The 16,792-nt window shown below is 49.1% G+C and overlaps 1 protein-coding gene across 1 annotated transcript in view; it reads left to right on the top strand.

Annotated features, from left to right (window-relative positions):
- LOC112104200 (membrane transport protein XK) overlaps window positions 1-16,164 on the top strand; it is a 17,985-nt gene extending 1,821 nt beyond the window's left edge. Inside the window, exons 2-3 of the mRNA XM_026663436.2 lie at window positions 1,162-1,424; window positions 15,335-16,164. Of these exons, the coding sequence (XP_026519221.2) occupies window positions 1,162-1,424; window positions 15,335-16,164 (1,093 nt within the window). The remainder of the gene's footprint in view (window positions 1-1,161; window positions 1,425-15,334) is intronic.
- The last annotated feature ends 628 nt before the right edge of the window (window positions 16,165-16,792 follow it).

The following is a 16,792-nucleotide window of genomic DNA, read 5'->3' as shown; positions in this document are numbered from 1 at the left end:
TCCCTCTCTCCCCAGCCACAGCAGCCACAGAGCTGAGACTGGGAAGGAGGGCTGTCTCTCCCCAGCAGCCGCAGCCCTGGAGCTGGCTTTCTCTGGCCACCACAGCCCTGCATATTCCAAATTCCCACCAGTGGCATAGCCAGGATCCAAGAGCAGGGGGAGCAAACATAAAAAAGGCGCCTCCCTTTGGCTCTTCCTCTGGCCACGCCCCCCTTGGCTCCTTCTCCTGCTGCTCCGCGCCCCCCCTTGGCTGGCTCCTCCGGCTGTGCCGCCCCCGCCATTGGCTGCGGGCCGCCATGCTGCGCCCCCCCTTGCTCCTCCGGCCACGGCTGCCGGCCGCGCTACGAGCCGCCCTGCTGCGCCCCCCCTCGCTCCTCTGGCCGCGGTTGCCGGCCACGCTGTGCGGGCCGCCATGCTGCGCCCCCCCTCACTCTGCCTCCTCCAGCCGCGCCCGCCGCCCCCCCATTGGCTGCCGGCTGCCCTGCTGCGCCCCCCCTCGCTCCTCCGGTCGTGCCACCCCCTCCCCATGGCTCCTCCGGCTGTGCTGTCCCCCCTTGCTTGCAGGAGTTCAGCGCCGGCCGGCAGACGCGCCACTTTTTAAAACGTGCTGAGGGGAAGCGGCTGCTTCCCCTGCACCCCACTAGCTATGCTACTGATTCCCACCACCCCCTCTTCTCACCCAACTGCCCTCTCCCACCTTCTTCCTATTCCCCCCCAAGGCCACCACCTCACCTTACATGTTCATCTTCTCCAGGCACCTAATTAGTAGAGCCACGCCTGCATGGCTCTACTAATTAGGTGGGTTGGCCCTTCATTCTTTTGTGTACGGCCACCCAGGCACACATCTTAGAGGGAACTATCCGCGGACCACCTGAATGGAGCTCGCGGACCACTGGTGATCTGCGGACCACAGTTTGAGAACCTCTGATATAGGGTAAAAGTACACAAAAGACCAGATTTCATGGTTTGTAGTGCATTTTTCATGTATGTGAATTTGGTAGAGCCCTTGTCATAACGCAGTAAAGTTGGGAAATAAATTGGTTATCAGAGAGCAGGGCACACAGTATTAGCAATTGTGAAAATGGGCTTAGAATGTTGATAAGACTATTGGAAGACCCTTGATTTTTTCCTATCACTCTTTATCTGTTGATTTACTTTCAGGTGTGTGGAAGTCTTTTACATTTACTTTCATGCGGGGAGATTTGAAGAGCCTTATGTCAGCATCACCAAGAAGAGGCAGATGCCTAAAGATGGACATTCAGAAGAAGTTGAGAAGGAAGTGGGCCAGGCTGAAGGCAAACTGTTTACACATAGATCTGCATTCAGCAGGGCATCTGTGATCCAGGCTTTCCTCGGCTCAGCGCCTCAGCTGACACTTCAGCTGTATATATGTGTCCTGCAGCAGGAGATCACAGCAGCTAGAAGTATGTATAGTTTGTGTCCAGTCTATATATTGGTGGAGTGAGAGTTGGAGGGTCAGAGGTTACTCTCTGCTGAGCTGCCTACCTTTGCCTCAGCTGGAGGAACAGGTTGGAAACAACTTCATTTGCTGGGCACATTCCAGTGGGTTTCTGCCAGCTGTTACTTTGTACTGCACCCAGGTTCTCCTCTACCCCATCAAATTTTAATTTAAAGCACTTATTGTGGCATCTTTTGAGTGCTGTATAAAAAGCAATCTTGTAGATCATGGCATGATAAGGAGACAGCTTATCAAGGAGACAGAGGAACTGACCTATAGTTAAGGAGAAAAAAATTGCCCTGTGTTCCCCATTAAACACTTGGCCTGGGTATATGGTAGAGCATATTTTCTCCATGCTGGAACAAAGAACTACTACTTTAAGAAATAAAATAAAATACATACAGAGAAACCTTAAAGGATTTCTTGGCTGTTGCCAAGGTAGACCTTGCTTCTGCTGTGGCACCAGAAGGACATGGGCCTGTGCTTCCCCAGCTGATGTTCTCTAAGGCCCAGTTATCAATCAGGTAAGAAGAGGAAGGATTTGGTCAGCTGAGTGAGCTTTAGGTGGCTGCCTCAGCAAAGGTGCTTCCCTGCCAGATTACTGAATGGCCCCTTTGGCTGAGAAGCCCAGGCAGGCTACGCACCTTTGTTGGTTTCGCAGCTGGGGAAGCCTCGAGAAGTGCCCCATGTAACAACTTATCTAAATATTGTACTTTAGCTGCAACTTGGGGAGAGGGCAGGTATGCACATGCAGGTTCTGGCTCACTAGTGAGGACAGTTATGATGGTGGCAGCTGTCATCTCACTCAGGGCCATCCCTAGCTATTTTGGTGCCCTTTGCAGCCTCCCCCCCCTACCCCCCCCGTGGGGGGGCTGTGTGGGGCCCCAGGCCTCTGTGGGGGGAACTGGTCCCAGGCCTCCGCGGAAGGGGGGGTCTGGCCCCAGGTCTCCGGGGTGGATGGAGGAGGGGGGCTGGCCTCTTCCTGCGGGAAGTGGAGTGACCCGGCCCCAGCCTGCTCCCCTCCCCTGGCTCCCAGGCTTGGGGGAGGCGGGAACCGCCCCCCAGCACTCACCGGTGGCGCAGCTGGGAGCCAGGGGAGCGGAGCAGGCTGGGGCCGGGTCGCTCTTACTGGTGAGTGCAGGCCCAACTGCTTCTGGAGTCCTCAGGGGAGTGGGGGCGGGGCTGGAGTGGAGTGGAGCAGGGGCGGGAGCCCTGGGGAAGAGCCGGAGCAGGAGCTGGAGCAGCGCGCAGCTGCACAGGGCACCAGGAAATGTGGTGCCCCAAATTTCCTGGTGCCCTACACAGCTGCGTACTTTGCATATCGATAAGGACGGCCCTGATCTCACTGACTCATTAAGTATGAAACGTAGGTCTAAGTTGATGGTCAGAGAGGCAGATGATTGTGCCCCACTGACGATCAACTGACCCCTTGTCATTTGACAGCATGCAACCGATGTGGTCTGTCGACTGAGCTGAAGTATTCATTTCAGATGTAATGGGCACTTCCCCCATCACACTGTATGCTCCTTGTATCACCTCGCACAGAAAACAAGTAGGCGGAGCTGACTGTAGACCAGGACCTCCCATATAGCAGGTGTGCTGATGCTGCTGACAAAAGATGCTTAAAAAAAATTCAAGTCATAGTCTGTGCGTCCAGCAAAGCTGTGTTTCTACGACCCCATGCACACACCTTTGCATTCTTTAGCAATACAACAGTGCTGATTTAGAGGTGATGCACCCTAGTTAGAAGGCGCAGCTCAGCATGCAAAGAGATTGAAAGAGTGAAATTTAGACTGATCAGGTTATGGCCAGGTGTACGGCAAGCACACAGCATACAGGCTTTCCACACATATCTGTCAAAGTACCTCACTGCTGACTGGCAGCAGCCTTCTTTTCCATGTTAGGATATACACACTGAATTTTTTTGACATTATGACAGTGAAATGGTCACAAGAGACTGGACTAAGATCACTGAACAAATTACTTATTCAAAGCTAGTCAATTAGCCTTTGGCAATGGTACTTTTTAAACAGCCAAAATGAAGTTTCCTTTTCCAGGCCTCTCAAAAGCAATGGATTTACTTGTACAGGGAACTGGGTTTTCACAGTGCAATGTCCATTACTAGCATGAATGCATCTAAAGCAGCTGGCACTAAGGAATTAATCAGCATATAGTGATATTATGTCATCTTAAGCAGCTGCCAGCTTTATTTTTAAAGGCACCCAAAGTGCTTATTTAGGCACATAGCTGTGTAGATTATTGAAAGACAAAGCATTGCTCTGGCTACTTCATTGTGCCTGACAGCTAAGATGAATTAATCACGTGCAGGGTGAACCATGGCATGGGGATGAGAACAGAATGGAAGTATCCTGCATTGAGCAACGTAATTAGCACTTGGGCTCCAAGTGCTGATCTGCAGATGGCGTTTGCTTCAGAAAGGTCATCTGGGTTGTTTTTCCCCGCTAGTACTGTTGGCTGCTAGTCGCTGTCACCAAGAAGAAAGGCTCTGTCTCGGGTCATTAGGATTGATAGAGAATAACAAATACAATGGCAATTGGTACGTTCACCAAAACCAAACAGTCAAGAAACTTCACAGAGTTCTAAATCACAGATTCATAAGCAAATTCCTCCACTCAGGCAAAGACAGCAGCTACCATGCATGCCACATCCTCCCCCTCCACGCCTGGCTTGGAGCAGCCTAGAGCAGATAAGTATCACTATATAATACTGAATGAAAGGGACCAACTGATTACTTGGAAAGCATTGCACCTGCGTCTTCACAGACAGTGATCCTTCCTTCAGACATTTGGGTCTTATTTCTTTGTAACTTTCAAATCAGAACTTAAACCCGTTTTAAACAGGAGGCTGAAAGTTGGCCAGAGTGCATTTGTTTAGTTTGTGAATTAATGCATGTTGCCATGGATGCCTCTTCTCATAAGCGGTAGTACTGAGGAGGACCTAAATCAAGGACAAGAAGGACTTTCTTATACCGAGAGTTAAATGTGGTGCTATTTATCTGCTCACAGCTTATTTGTGTTGAAATTGTTTGGATGAATGTAGTACTTGTGAAAGGTACCACAGACACTTGGGCAATGGTGTGAATGTGGGGGTACCATGGTCTAGGAGTTAGAACAGGGGGTTAGGAATCAGGAGGCTTCAGTTCTGTGCTTCACTGTGCTGCTGATTTGCAGTGTGTCCTTGGGCAAATCATGGAATGTCTCTCATCTCAGTTGCTTCCTCACTTGTACAATATTTACCCACATTTATAAAGTGCTTTGAGAACTCAAATAAAGCTTCATGAATTAGTCACAGAAAGGCTCATGGCACAGGCTGTAGCGCATCAAGGTTCTCCACACCACATCACTCCACTAATTCTCCATGCCCCAGTCCTTTGTCTCCTTGCTTAGACTGTCATCAACAGAGTTAAAATAACCTTCAATTACTGTATATTTTGACAGGATCATCTCTTAACTCCCTTACCCTAGGAAATGGATGGATTTCCTACTGTTATAGCAGCTTCTTTTGAAAAAGATTTTGTTAAAGAAGGTGGTAATTGTGACTATAACTCTTATGAAAAGAGGCAGTATCTGATTACATGGCCTTTGAAACACATTTGTTTCTGCAACATGACAAACCTAGTGAATATAAACTGGGATTTTTGGCAAGGACGGAGAAGCATTATGTGATTTCGAGGCATCGTTGCCAATGCCAGATATATTAAGATGCTGCGGCAGATTCTGCTATCCCAGCAAGCTGTCAACCACAGAACTCTTCCTTGTCAGTAGTTAGGACAACATTTTTAAGAGGTGTGGGATACTTTTCAGTATTATTAATAAGTGTTTTTAAAGAGGGAAATTATGGATTTAGACCATATTTTCACATCTGGGTCCCAAACCTTAGGTACCAAAATAAGTGGCCTTATTTTTAGAGTGGCCTGAGCACAGGTTTAGGTAATTAACTGTACAGACTGAAGATTGAAAAATCTGGATTTAGTGGCTAGGTTCTGCTAGGTGTCAGTATTATTAGCATACCATGGTATGACTCACATAGGGCAGCAGTCACCCTCATGTTACTAATAGGTGGGGAAGGACAGGCTTTGTCAGCCATAAGTCATTAAAAAAACAAAAACGTAGTAGTGCTAGAAGTAGAGTATCACTCAAACCACTGGTTCTTAAAAAGAATACTGCCCCAATCTTCCAAGGAGAGCAGAATCCTTTATCATACAGCACTGCTGTTGAGGGATTTAGGACAGTTTTAGGGGAAAATCTTTGACTCCATCATCCCCTCACTTCCTCACTGATCTTCATAGTGGGTGCTGAGCCAGGGACAGGTCCACTGCAGGCAATGTTATTCCTTTACATTTTCTTCCCTGGCTGCCCCACAGTATCATTCCCACTGGCTTGATTGTGGCATTTGGATTGATGACAGGTAGGCTGTTACAAGCATGGAACTTTGGGCATAGAGCAAGCTTGGGCTACAACCTGATGCTGTACATGATTGCTACCAATGGGAAAATACCCATTCAGAATAGGAAGTAGCTTCCAGGAGCTGTGGGGGCAAATGGGTTAAAGAGATTTTTTTTTAATCACTAAAGGGGGACCAGGTAGTGTTCTGAACGCTTGCCAGCTTGTCAAACAGGTGGCAAGCAGCTTTTCAGTACAATCTTTCTGAGCCAGGAAAAAGTTTTAGTGAGAGCATTCACTTTATTAACAACATTGCAAAAATAATTTTTTGCTTAATTAGCTCTTACAAGTTATTTGCTCTTGTGGTTGCAGAGCCAGTTCTGAACTTGAGAAAAGATTTCTAAGGCCTGGTCTACACTACGAGTTTAGGTCGACTTTAGCCGCGGTAAATCGACTTAAGCCTGGACACGTTTACACTACGAAGCCCTTTCTTTCGACTTAAAGGGCCCTTTAAACCGGTTTCCTAACACCACCTCGACAAGGGGATTAGCGATAAAATCGGCCTTAGGGGGTCGGAATTGGGTTAGTGTGGACGGAATTCGACATTACTGGCCTCCGGGAGCTATCCCACAGTGCTTCATTGTGACCGCTCTGGACAGCACTCTCATCTCAGATGCACTGGCCAGGTAGACAGGAAAAGCCCCGCGAACGTTTGAATTTCATTTCCTGTTTGCTCAGCGTGGAGAGCACAGGTGACCATGCAGAGCTCATCAGCACAGGTAACCATGATGGAGTCCCAGTCCCAGGATCGCAGAAGAGCTCCAGCCTGGACCGAGTGGGAGGTACGGGATCTGATCGCCATCTGGGGAGATGAAGCAGTGCTCGCCGAACTCCGAAACAGTAAAAGAATCGGCAAAATATTAGAAAAGATCTCCAAGGCCATGAAGGACAGAGGCCATAACAGGGACGCACAGCAGTGCCGCGTGAAAATTAAGGAGCTAAGGCAAGCCTACCACAAAGTCAGAGACGCAAACGGAAGGTCCGGGGCTGAGCCGCAAACATGCCGCTACTACGCGGAGCTGCATGCCATTCTAGGGGGTGCAGCCACCACTAGCCCAAGCGTGTGCTATCAGTCCCTCTCTGGAAACAGGGAAGCGGGTTCGGCGGACGAGGAAGATGAGGATGGAGAGAACATAGATAGCTCACAGCAGCAAGGAAGCGGAGAAACCAGTTACCCCAACAGCCAGGATATGTTTGTCACCCTGGACCTGGAACCAGTAACCCCCGAACTCACCCAAGACCCTGAGGGCACACAGGGGACCTCTGGTGAGTGTACCTTTGTAAATATTACATATGATTTAAAAACAAGCGTGTTTAATGATTAATGATTAATTTGCCCTGGCAATCGCGGCCAGTACAGCTACTGGAAAAGTCTGTTAACGTGTATGGGGATGGAGCGGAAATCCTCCAGGGACATCTCCAGAAAGCTCTCCTTCATGTACTCCCAAAGCCTTTGCAAAAGGTTTCTGGGGAGGGCTGCCTTATCCCGTCCGCCATGGTAGGACACTTTACCACGCCAGGCCAGTAGCACGTAGTCTGGAATCATTGCATAACAAAGCATGGCAGCGTATGGTCCCGGTGTTTGCTGGCATGCAGACAACATCCATTCCTTATCGCTCTTTGTTATCCTCAGGAGAGTGATATCATTCACGGTCACCTGGTTGAAATGGGGCAATTTTATTAAGGGGACATTCAGAGGTGCCCCTTCCTGCTCTGCTGAACAGAAATATTCCCCGCTGTTAACCACGCGGTGGGGGGGAGGGGTGAAGTGACCATCCCAGAGAATTGGGTGTGTGGGGTAGGGGAGTTAGTTGGGTTTGTGCTGCATGTTAAACCTGAAATCGCAGCCCCTCCTTTTACATTAGAAACCCATTTTAAATGGCCAACCAAACGGGTGCTTGGTATGGGAAATGAGGGCAGTACTGTTTGAAACCATCCCCACATGTTAAGAAGGTTAAAAAAGCCCAAAGACTGTATGTCTTACCATGGCTGCCTGCAAGCTGAAATCTGTGTCCTGGCACTGCGTGAGTGATCTCTCACACCAAACCAGGAGACTCTCAATATAAGAGGAAAAATGCGACCTTGTAACGAAAGCACATGTGCTGTGTGATGTTGTGAACAGCAAAATCTAACGTGAAAGAGTCTACCCATTGTTCTCTAAAATGTATCTTTTTTAACAACCTCTCCCTTCTCCACCAGCTGCAAATCTTACTCCTTCGCAGAGGCTAGTGAATATTCGAAGAAGGAAGCGAAGGACGCGTGACGAAATGTTTACTGAACTACAGACTGCCTCCCACGCTGACAGAGCACAGCAGAATGCGTGGAGGCAGTCAATGACTGATTTTAAAAAAGCCCAATATGAGCGAGAGGAGAGGTGGCGTGCTGAATCGCGGGCTGAAGAGGAGAAGTTACGTGCTCAAGAGGAGAAGTTGCATGCTGAAACGCGGGCTGAAGAGGAGAGGTGGCGTCAACTTGTACTCAGAAAGCAAGAGTCGATGCTCCGGCTGCTGGAGCATCAAAGTGATATGCTCCTGCGTATGGTTGAGCTGCAGGAAAGGCAGCAGGAGCAGAGACCGCCGCTACAGCCCCTCTGTAACCAACAGCCCTCCTCCCCAAGTCCCATTGCCTCCTCACCCAGACGCCCAAGAACACGGTGGGGGGGCCTCCGGCCACCCAATCACTCCAGCCTAGATGATTTCCAGTGCAATAAGTTTTAAAGTTCACTGTGTCTTTTTCCTTCCCTCCTCCCCCACCCATCCAGGCCTACCTTTGCAATTATCCCCCTAGTTGTGTGCTGAATTAATAAAGAATGCATGAATGTGAAGTAACAATGACTTTATTGCCTCTGCAAGTGGTGCTCGAAGGGGGGAGGGTAGTAGGGGAGGGTGGGGTGGTTGGTTTGCAGGGAAGTAGAGTTAACCGGGTGGTGGGGGAGGGGCGGAGGGTTCATCAAGGAGAAACAAACAGAAGTTTCACTCCGTAGCCTGGCCAGTCACAAAACTGGTTTTCAACGCTTCTCTGATGCGCACCGCGCCCTGCTGTGCTCCTCTAACTGCCCTGGTGTCTGGCTGCGCGTAATCAGCGGCCAGGCGATTTGCCTCAACCTCCCACCCCGCCATAAATGTCTCCCTCTTACTTTCACAGATATTGTGGAGCGCACAGCAAGCAGCAATAACAATGGGGATATTCTTTTCGCTAAGGTCTGAGCGAGTCAGTAAGCTGCGCCAGCGCGCTTTTAAATGGCCAAATGCACATTCCACCACCATTCGGCACTTGCTCAGCCTGTAGTTGAACAGGTCCTGACTACTGTCCAGGCTGCCTGTGTATGGCTTCATGAGCCATGGCATTAAGGGGTAGGCTGGGTCCCCAAGGATAACGATAGGCATTTCAACATCCCCAATGGTTATTTTCTGGTCCGGGAAGAAAGTCCCTTCCTCCAGCTTTCGAAACAGAAGAGACTGCCTGAAGACGCGAGCATCATGTACCCTTCCCGGCCAGCCCACGTTGATGTCGGTGAAACGTCCCTTGTGATCCACCAGGGCTTGCAGCAGCATTGAAAAGTACCCCTTGCGGTTTATGTAGTCGGTGGCTTGGTGCGCCGGTGCCAAGATAGGGATATGGGTTCCGTCTATCGCCCCAACACAGTTTGGGAATCCCATTGCAGCAAAGCCATCCACTATGGTCTGCACGTTTCCCAGAGTCACTACCCTTGATATCACCAGGTCTCTCATTGCCCTGGCAACTTGGATCACAGCAGCCCCCACAGTAGATTTGCCCACTCCAAATTGATTCCCGACTGACCGGTAGCTGTCTGGCGTTGCAAGCTTCCACAGGGCTATCGCCACTCGCTTCTCCACTGTGAGCGCTGCTCTCATCCTGGTATTCTGGCGCTTCAGGGCAGGGGAAAGCAAGTCACAAAGTTCCATGAAAGTGCCCTTACGCATGCGAAAGTTTCGCAGCCACTGGGCATCGTCCCAGACCTGCAACACGATGCGGTCCCACCAGTCTGTGCTTGTTTCCCGGGCCCAGAATCGGCGGTCCACGGCATGAACCTGCCCCAGTAACACCATGATTTCCACATTGCTGGGGCCTGTGCCTTGTGAGAGGTCCATGTCAATTTCCTCATCACTATCGTCGCCGCGCTGCAATCGCCTCCTCCTCAGCTGGTCCTGGTTTGGCTTTGGCATGTCCAGGAGGCTCTGCATATACTCCAGGACAATGTGCGTGGTGTTCATAGTGCTCATAATTGCCGCGGTGATCTGAGCGGGCTCCATGATCCCAGTGCTGGCTATGGCGTCTGGTCTGAAAAAAGGCGCGAAAGTAGTATCTGACGGACCAGGGGAAGAAGGGAGGGAGGGAGGGAGGGAGGGAGGGAGGGGCGAGTGACGACATGGCGTACAGGTACAGGGAATTAAAATCAAGAAAAGTGGCTTTGCATCAGGGAGAAACACAAACAACTGTCACACAGAATGCCCCCCCCCCAAAGATTGAACTCAAAAGCCTGGGTTTAGCAGGAGGGAGGGGGGAAGCAAATGAATGCAGAATAAATCTATTTTTTACATCTTAAGACGACGGTGCAGCATGACTGATAGCCCTTGGCATTTTCTGGGTGCTTGGCAGCAAATACTGGGCGCTTGGCAGTAAGCCTTCAGGTCTATTGCACCATCTGATTCCCACTGCAATATGACAATGATGGATACCAATCGTAATATGCTATCTACTGCCCAAAAGGCAAGGGGTTGCTGCTGTGTAGCAATCTAGCCCCACGTCTGCCAGCCCCATGTCTGCCAGCACCCAGATCGCCATCGGCCTCTTCTGGGTGCTTAGCAGACAATACTGGGCACTTGGCAGAAAATAGCATGCTACGACTCTGCTAACGTGCAATGATCCAACAGGGCGCCTGGCTGAAAATAGCATACTACGACTGATAACCATCATTGTCTGACCGGGTGCCCATGATTGACAGCCACTGCAGTACGACGACGACAGATACCAGTCGTAATAAACCATCTTCTACCAAAAGGCAAGGGGCTGGTGCAATGCAGCCCCACGGCTGCCAGCCCCATGGCTGCCAGCACCCAGATCGCCAATGAAGGCTACCAGTCATGCTGCACCGTCTACCGCCAAAAGGCAGTAAGCTGCTGCTGCTGTTTAGCAATGCAGTCCCACGTTTGCCGGCACCCGGAAGACATATGGTGACGGTGAGCTGAGCTGAGCGGGCTCAATGCTTGGCGTGGTATGTTGTCTGCACAGGTAACCCAGGTAAAAAGGCGCGAATCTATTGTCTGCCGTTGCTGTGACGGCGGGGGAGGGGCCTGACGCAATGTACCCAGAACCCCTCGCGGCACTGCTTTGCATCATCCGGGCATTGCGATCTCAACCCATAATTCCAATGGGCGCCGGAGACTCCGGGAACTGTGGGATAGGTACCATAGTGCAATGCGCCGGAAGTCGACGCTAGCCTCGGTACTGTGGACGCGGTCCGCCGACTTCATGCACTTAGAGCATTTTATGTGGGGACACACACAATCGGCTGCATACAACCGGTTTCTATAAAACCGGCTTCTATAAATCCGACCTAATTTTGTAGTGTAGACATACCCTAAGAGTGCTGAAAGAACAGGCTCTCATTGGTATTCATAACTGTGTTCACTTGCTGTTCTGCTTTTGGCCAGTATTCTGTAGGAGACAATGTTTTAAAAAATCCTCATACCATGTACAAAACATAGGAATTTGTTTTTAAGGAAAAAATGCTAAAAATTCAAGTGATAAACAAGCAAATACATAATGCATTTTCAGGAGAAATCCTTCCCCATTATGGAACATGCATGTTGCTATATACTACTGTAATTGTTATTTGGCCTTACAAACTGATATTGAGTGTCTAAATACATGGATAATTCCTTATCAGACATTCTATTCCAAATTAATTGAGAGATGTTTCAAGACACACTGGTAGTTAAAATGTACAAGGAAAATCCCCCTAGTTACTCCAAGATCCTAAAATAGCTCCATTTCTTACAGAGTCATGTTCAGAGATTAATTCCTTCGAACAGAAGAACCTCATGAGCATGGCTGTAATAAAGAAGTGAATACGGTCCTTTTGGAGGATAATGAAACATACACTAATTGAAGGTTGCAGACAGCATTGGTTGCTAAGCACTAAATTAAAATAATCGACATGACAATTAAGATCTACCTAATCTGTTTATCTTATTTTATCTAATAAAATAGAATGTGCTGTAGCATCACCAATTAGTTTAACATTCAGCAAATATTTCCCCCTAAACTCTAAAAGAAATGACTGTATCATTTATTGTTTTTACTTTAATTATTTGCATTTAAAACACTCCCATGTATTAAAATGCAAAGGTTAAGGCTAAAAATTTCAAACATGAATGCCTAAAACTTGTGTCTTAAATCTATAATTCAACACCTAAAATAAAAGTGGCCTGATTTTCATGGGTGCCAAACATACACAGCACCCAGCAGTGTTGTGGCTGCTCAGCACTTCTGAAAAATCAAGCCACATATTTTTAGGTGCCTAATTATAGATTGAGGAGTCTTAACTTTAGGCATCAGGTTTGAAAACTCTGTTCTCATTTATCTGAGTCTGCTGATGCATTTTTTCAGTATCTTAATTTACAGCTCAAATCCCAGTAGTCAGCTAAAAAAGCACTTTAGCAACTGATATTATGGAGTATCAAAATGCTGCTGTCACGGTTTCACGTGACACTGAGTTCAGATACTGCATGACAGTCCCGAACTCCCATTTTCATGATGAGAGACTGCACTTTGCTGCTATAAGTGCCTGGGAGCTTTGTAAGGAGATGCCCATCCGGGCAACACAAAGCCTTGCTGTAGTGCCAGCAGCTGTCACCTTAGGTGCCAGACACAAAACACTCTTTGCAGCGTTTAAATAACAATGAAGCCCCTTCACTTGAGGAATCAATCATAAGTAGGTGTGGGGGAAATGCAGAAGGATGGATTTCCATAGGTACAAGTTAGCATCTCTAAATTCAGTCCGGCAGGTTCTATAATTTTGGGGGAGCTAGAGAAATAAAGAAAATAAAATGTAGTCAGGTGAATAAATGTTCAGTCGATGCCACATATATCTTTTCCACAAGGAGACGGAGGAGGTTCAGTGGCTAGGGTGCTGGCCTGGAACACGTGGGTTCACTTCTCAGCTCCACCACACACTTCCTGTGTGACCATCAGCAAGTCTCTGTGCCTCAGTTCCCCCTCCATAAAACTTCCCTACCTCACAGGAGTGTTGTGAGGGATAAATCGATTAGAGATTGTGAGGCACTCAGATACTACAGTGAGGGGGGCCATATAAGTACCTCAGACAGATAGATATTGCACAAACAATAGAGCTTGGAAAAAACACTTTAAATCTTTTGGTTTCTTCAGCATTCCCCATCTAGAAAATAGGGATAAATAGTACCTTTGTAAATCTTTTTGAAATCCTAGGTTGAAAAGCACTATGCTATTGCAAAGTATTATTTTATTAAAGCATTTACATAGTGTTTGGGGTTGTTGTTTTTTACAAATGTCCCAAGGTGTTTCCTAATTTACAGCCAGATAAAAGTAGCATCAGACATAAAGCACCGTGAGCTGTGATTTTAAAAACTAACTCAGCCTACCACTAGTCACTAATCGATGGGTGGTTGATTCCATAGGTGTGAGCACCATTGCCAAAATCCCATGCCCAAAGGTTATTCCCCCAAGTAACCTTTATGATCACAGTGGGTAGGGTGCCAGTAACAGCCTGTGATCCGAGTCTGATCAACTGACCACACACAGTGTAGTTAGTTAGATCTTTTCCATTCATGGTCAAATAAGCTGGGTATTAGCTGCTACCAAGTTCACCCTTGTTTTTAGTGTGCAAGTTTGGTAGGGAGAAAGGCTCCCTCTGTAAGGGTGAGGTAGTATGTTTTGACCACAATTGCTAGACGCTGTTTCCTTTTGAGGAGAGTGGGACAGACATTGCTTTCTGCTACTTTTCTGCTCCCCTCATCCCCCGATCCTGGGGCCGTCCAGGAGCTGGTTTAGCCCTTGGCAGAAGCTAGAATAACCTCAGAGGCTCTAACTTGTGCTGGCAGGAACAACTCCATAGGGGTCATTTTGTCAGCCCTGGATTGCCGGAGCACAGTGCACTCTGGTGATGCTCCCATCTACTGTGACCACACCCTCTACGTCAGTGAAAGGATGGGGTCAGGAGTGGGTGGGGTGTAGAATGGCTGCATACTACTTAGGGATTCCCCCTAGAGCAGTGTTGCCCAAACTTTTCTTGTCGCGCTCCCCCCCTTACCAGTAATGGCCTCTGTCCGCACCCCCCACCCCCTTCATTACTGCACAGTTGGCTCAGCAGAGGAGCTTAGGCTGAAGGTGGAGCTGGGGGCATAACTGAGAAGGGGGGAAGGAGCTGGGGCTAGAAGTGGAGCTGGCCTGGGGGTGGAGAGCGAGTGAGGGCAGAGCTGGGCTGGGGGCAGAACTAGGGTTGCCAGGCGTCCGGTTTTCGACTGGAACGCCCAGTCGAAAAGGGACCCTGGCGGCTCTGGTCTGCACAGCTGACTGGGCTGCTAAAAGTCTGGTTGGCCGCAAACGCCGCCAGCTCCACGAGGCTCCCAGAAGCTGCCAGCATGTCCTCCGGCTTCTAGGCGCAGGGGTGGCCAGGGGGCTCTGTATGCTGCCCCCGCCCGAGCACCGGCTCCTCAGCTCCCATTGGTTGGGAACTGCAGCCAATGGGAGCTGCGGGGGCAGTGCCTGCAGATGGGGGCAGTGCGCGGAGTCCCCTGGACACTCCTGTGCATAGAAGCCAGAGGGACATGCCAGCTGCTTCTGGGAACTGCCTGAGGTAAGCGAGACCCCAAACCCCCTCCCGCACCCCAACCCCCTGCCCCAGCCCTTAGCCCCCTCCAACATTCTGAACCCCTCAGCTCCACCTCCGAGCCCAGAGCCCCCTCACATACCCCAACCCTCTGCCCCAGCTGGGTGAAAATGGCAGGGGTGGGGCAAGGGTGTTCGGTTTTCTGCAATCAGAAAGTTGGCAACCCTAGACAGAGTGGGGGCAGAGCGGAGCTGCGGTTGGCACCAGGGCCGGAGCTGGGCTGGAGATAGAGTGGAGCTGTATCTGGAGTTGGGGAGGTGGGCTGGGGGCAGAGCGGGGCTGGGTGGCGCTCTCCACCCCCTGTGAGGGCTGGCCTGGGCCCCACTGCACTCTCCCCCCCAAAACGTTCCTCCACGCCTCATAGGGGGCATGCCCCACAGTTTGGGGTCCACTGCCCTAGAGAAGGGAGGTCCCTGGCTGCCCTGTTAAAGCAGCTTTCCAGTTGCTTTGTACTATCTGAATGTGTTTCATTTAACATTTGCTAAAACAGAAGGTTCTGATAATCTTTTCTTTTCCCAGGCATCTTCATGGTCCTTTCTCTGCTGTCGATTGTATATGGTGCATTACGCTGCAACATCCTCGCCATTAAGATTAAGTATGATGATTATGACATCAGCGTGAAAGCTGCAGCCTACCTCTGCATATTCCTCTGGAGAAGCTTTGAGATTGCCACCCGGGTTGTAGTCCTGGTCCTTTTCAGTTCTGTGCTTCAAATCTGGGTCCTGCCTGTGGTGCTCCTGAATTTCTTTGGCTTTTTCTTTTACCCCTGGATTCTCTTTTGGCAAAGCAAGTCCCCTTTCCCTGAAAACATAGAGAAGGCTTTGACCAGGGTGGGCACGACCATTGTACTGTGCCTCCTCACCTTCTTGTATGCTGGTATTAACATGTTCTGCTGGTCAGCAGTGCAGCTGAAGCTAAATGATCCTGACTTAATTAACAAATCCCAAAATTGGTACCGACTGGCTGTATATTATATGCTAAGGTTCATTGAGAATTCCTTCCTCCTCCTGCTGTGGTATGTCTATAAAACAGACGTCTACCTGTACGTGTGTGCCCCTTTATTAGTCTTGCAGCTGCTGATTGGCTATTGCATGGCCATCCTGTTCATGCTGGTGTTCTACCAGTTCTGCCACCCATGCAAAAAGCTCTTCTCATCCAGTATTTCAGAAGGTTTGCTGTCGTGTTTCAAGTACCTCTGCTTTGCTTGCAAACCGCCTAAGGCCGCCACGCCTGTGGATAAGGCAGACTTGAAATCACCGGATGGTATTGGTGATGATGCACAGGCCAGTTATAAGACAAATGAGTCTCAGAATGGGAATCCGCATCAGAGTGTTTCTTCCAATGCGTAAAGTGGCTAGTGGCAAGCAGGCAGAACTGGAAAGCTACTGCACACTTACCCAAAGCATTGTGTATCTTGGACTCTGAGCCTTGTTAATTTTTCTGCCAGTGCAGCTGTACTGCATGGGTACACTGACATGCATATGGCACACTTGACACATGTACACATACAGCAACCACTGTCTGTGGATTTATATTACATGGTGATTTCACACAGAGGTTTATCATCTGCTTAGTCTGAAATCCCTACAGGAGACATCTTTAAATTGTAGCAAAATGGACCTGACCCTGGTCTGGTTCATTCAGGAGGTCTGAGGAGAATGAGAAGACCTAGGAAATGCAATATGTAGAGAATGGCATGAGAGTAGGCCACTTCAGCATGGAAGCTGAGCATGGTACTGGACTACCTAGTAATTGTAGATGATTAGCTGTGATCTAGCTGGTTTTCTGCTTTTAAGATAATCAGCTCTTACATCCTGACTGGTGCAATACCGTACCACAGGCTTTTGTGACATCAGGATTGGACTGCTGCAAGGCATTCTATACTAGGCTGCCTACGACGCAGGCCAGTTCCCTACTGCTGGTATTGGAGCATGATTATTTCTGAGAATGGCCAGAGGGCATTAGGCTGATGCACTC

The sequence above is a fragment of the Terrapene carolina genome, unplaced genomic scaffold, assembly GCF_002925995.2.
Source record: "Terrapene carolina triunguis isolate 2854851 unplaced genomic scaffold, T_m_triunguis-2.0 Scaffold33622, whole genome shotgun sequence".
NCBI classification, from domain to species: Eukaryota; Metazoa; Chordata; order Testudines; family Emydidae; genus Terrapene; species Terrapene triunguis.
This window is presented reverse-complemented; position numbering and strand designations above follow the sequence as displayed.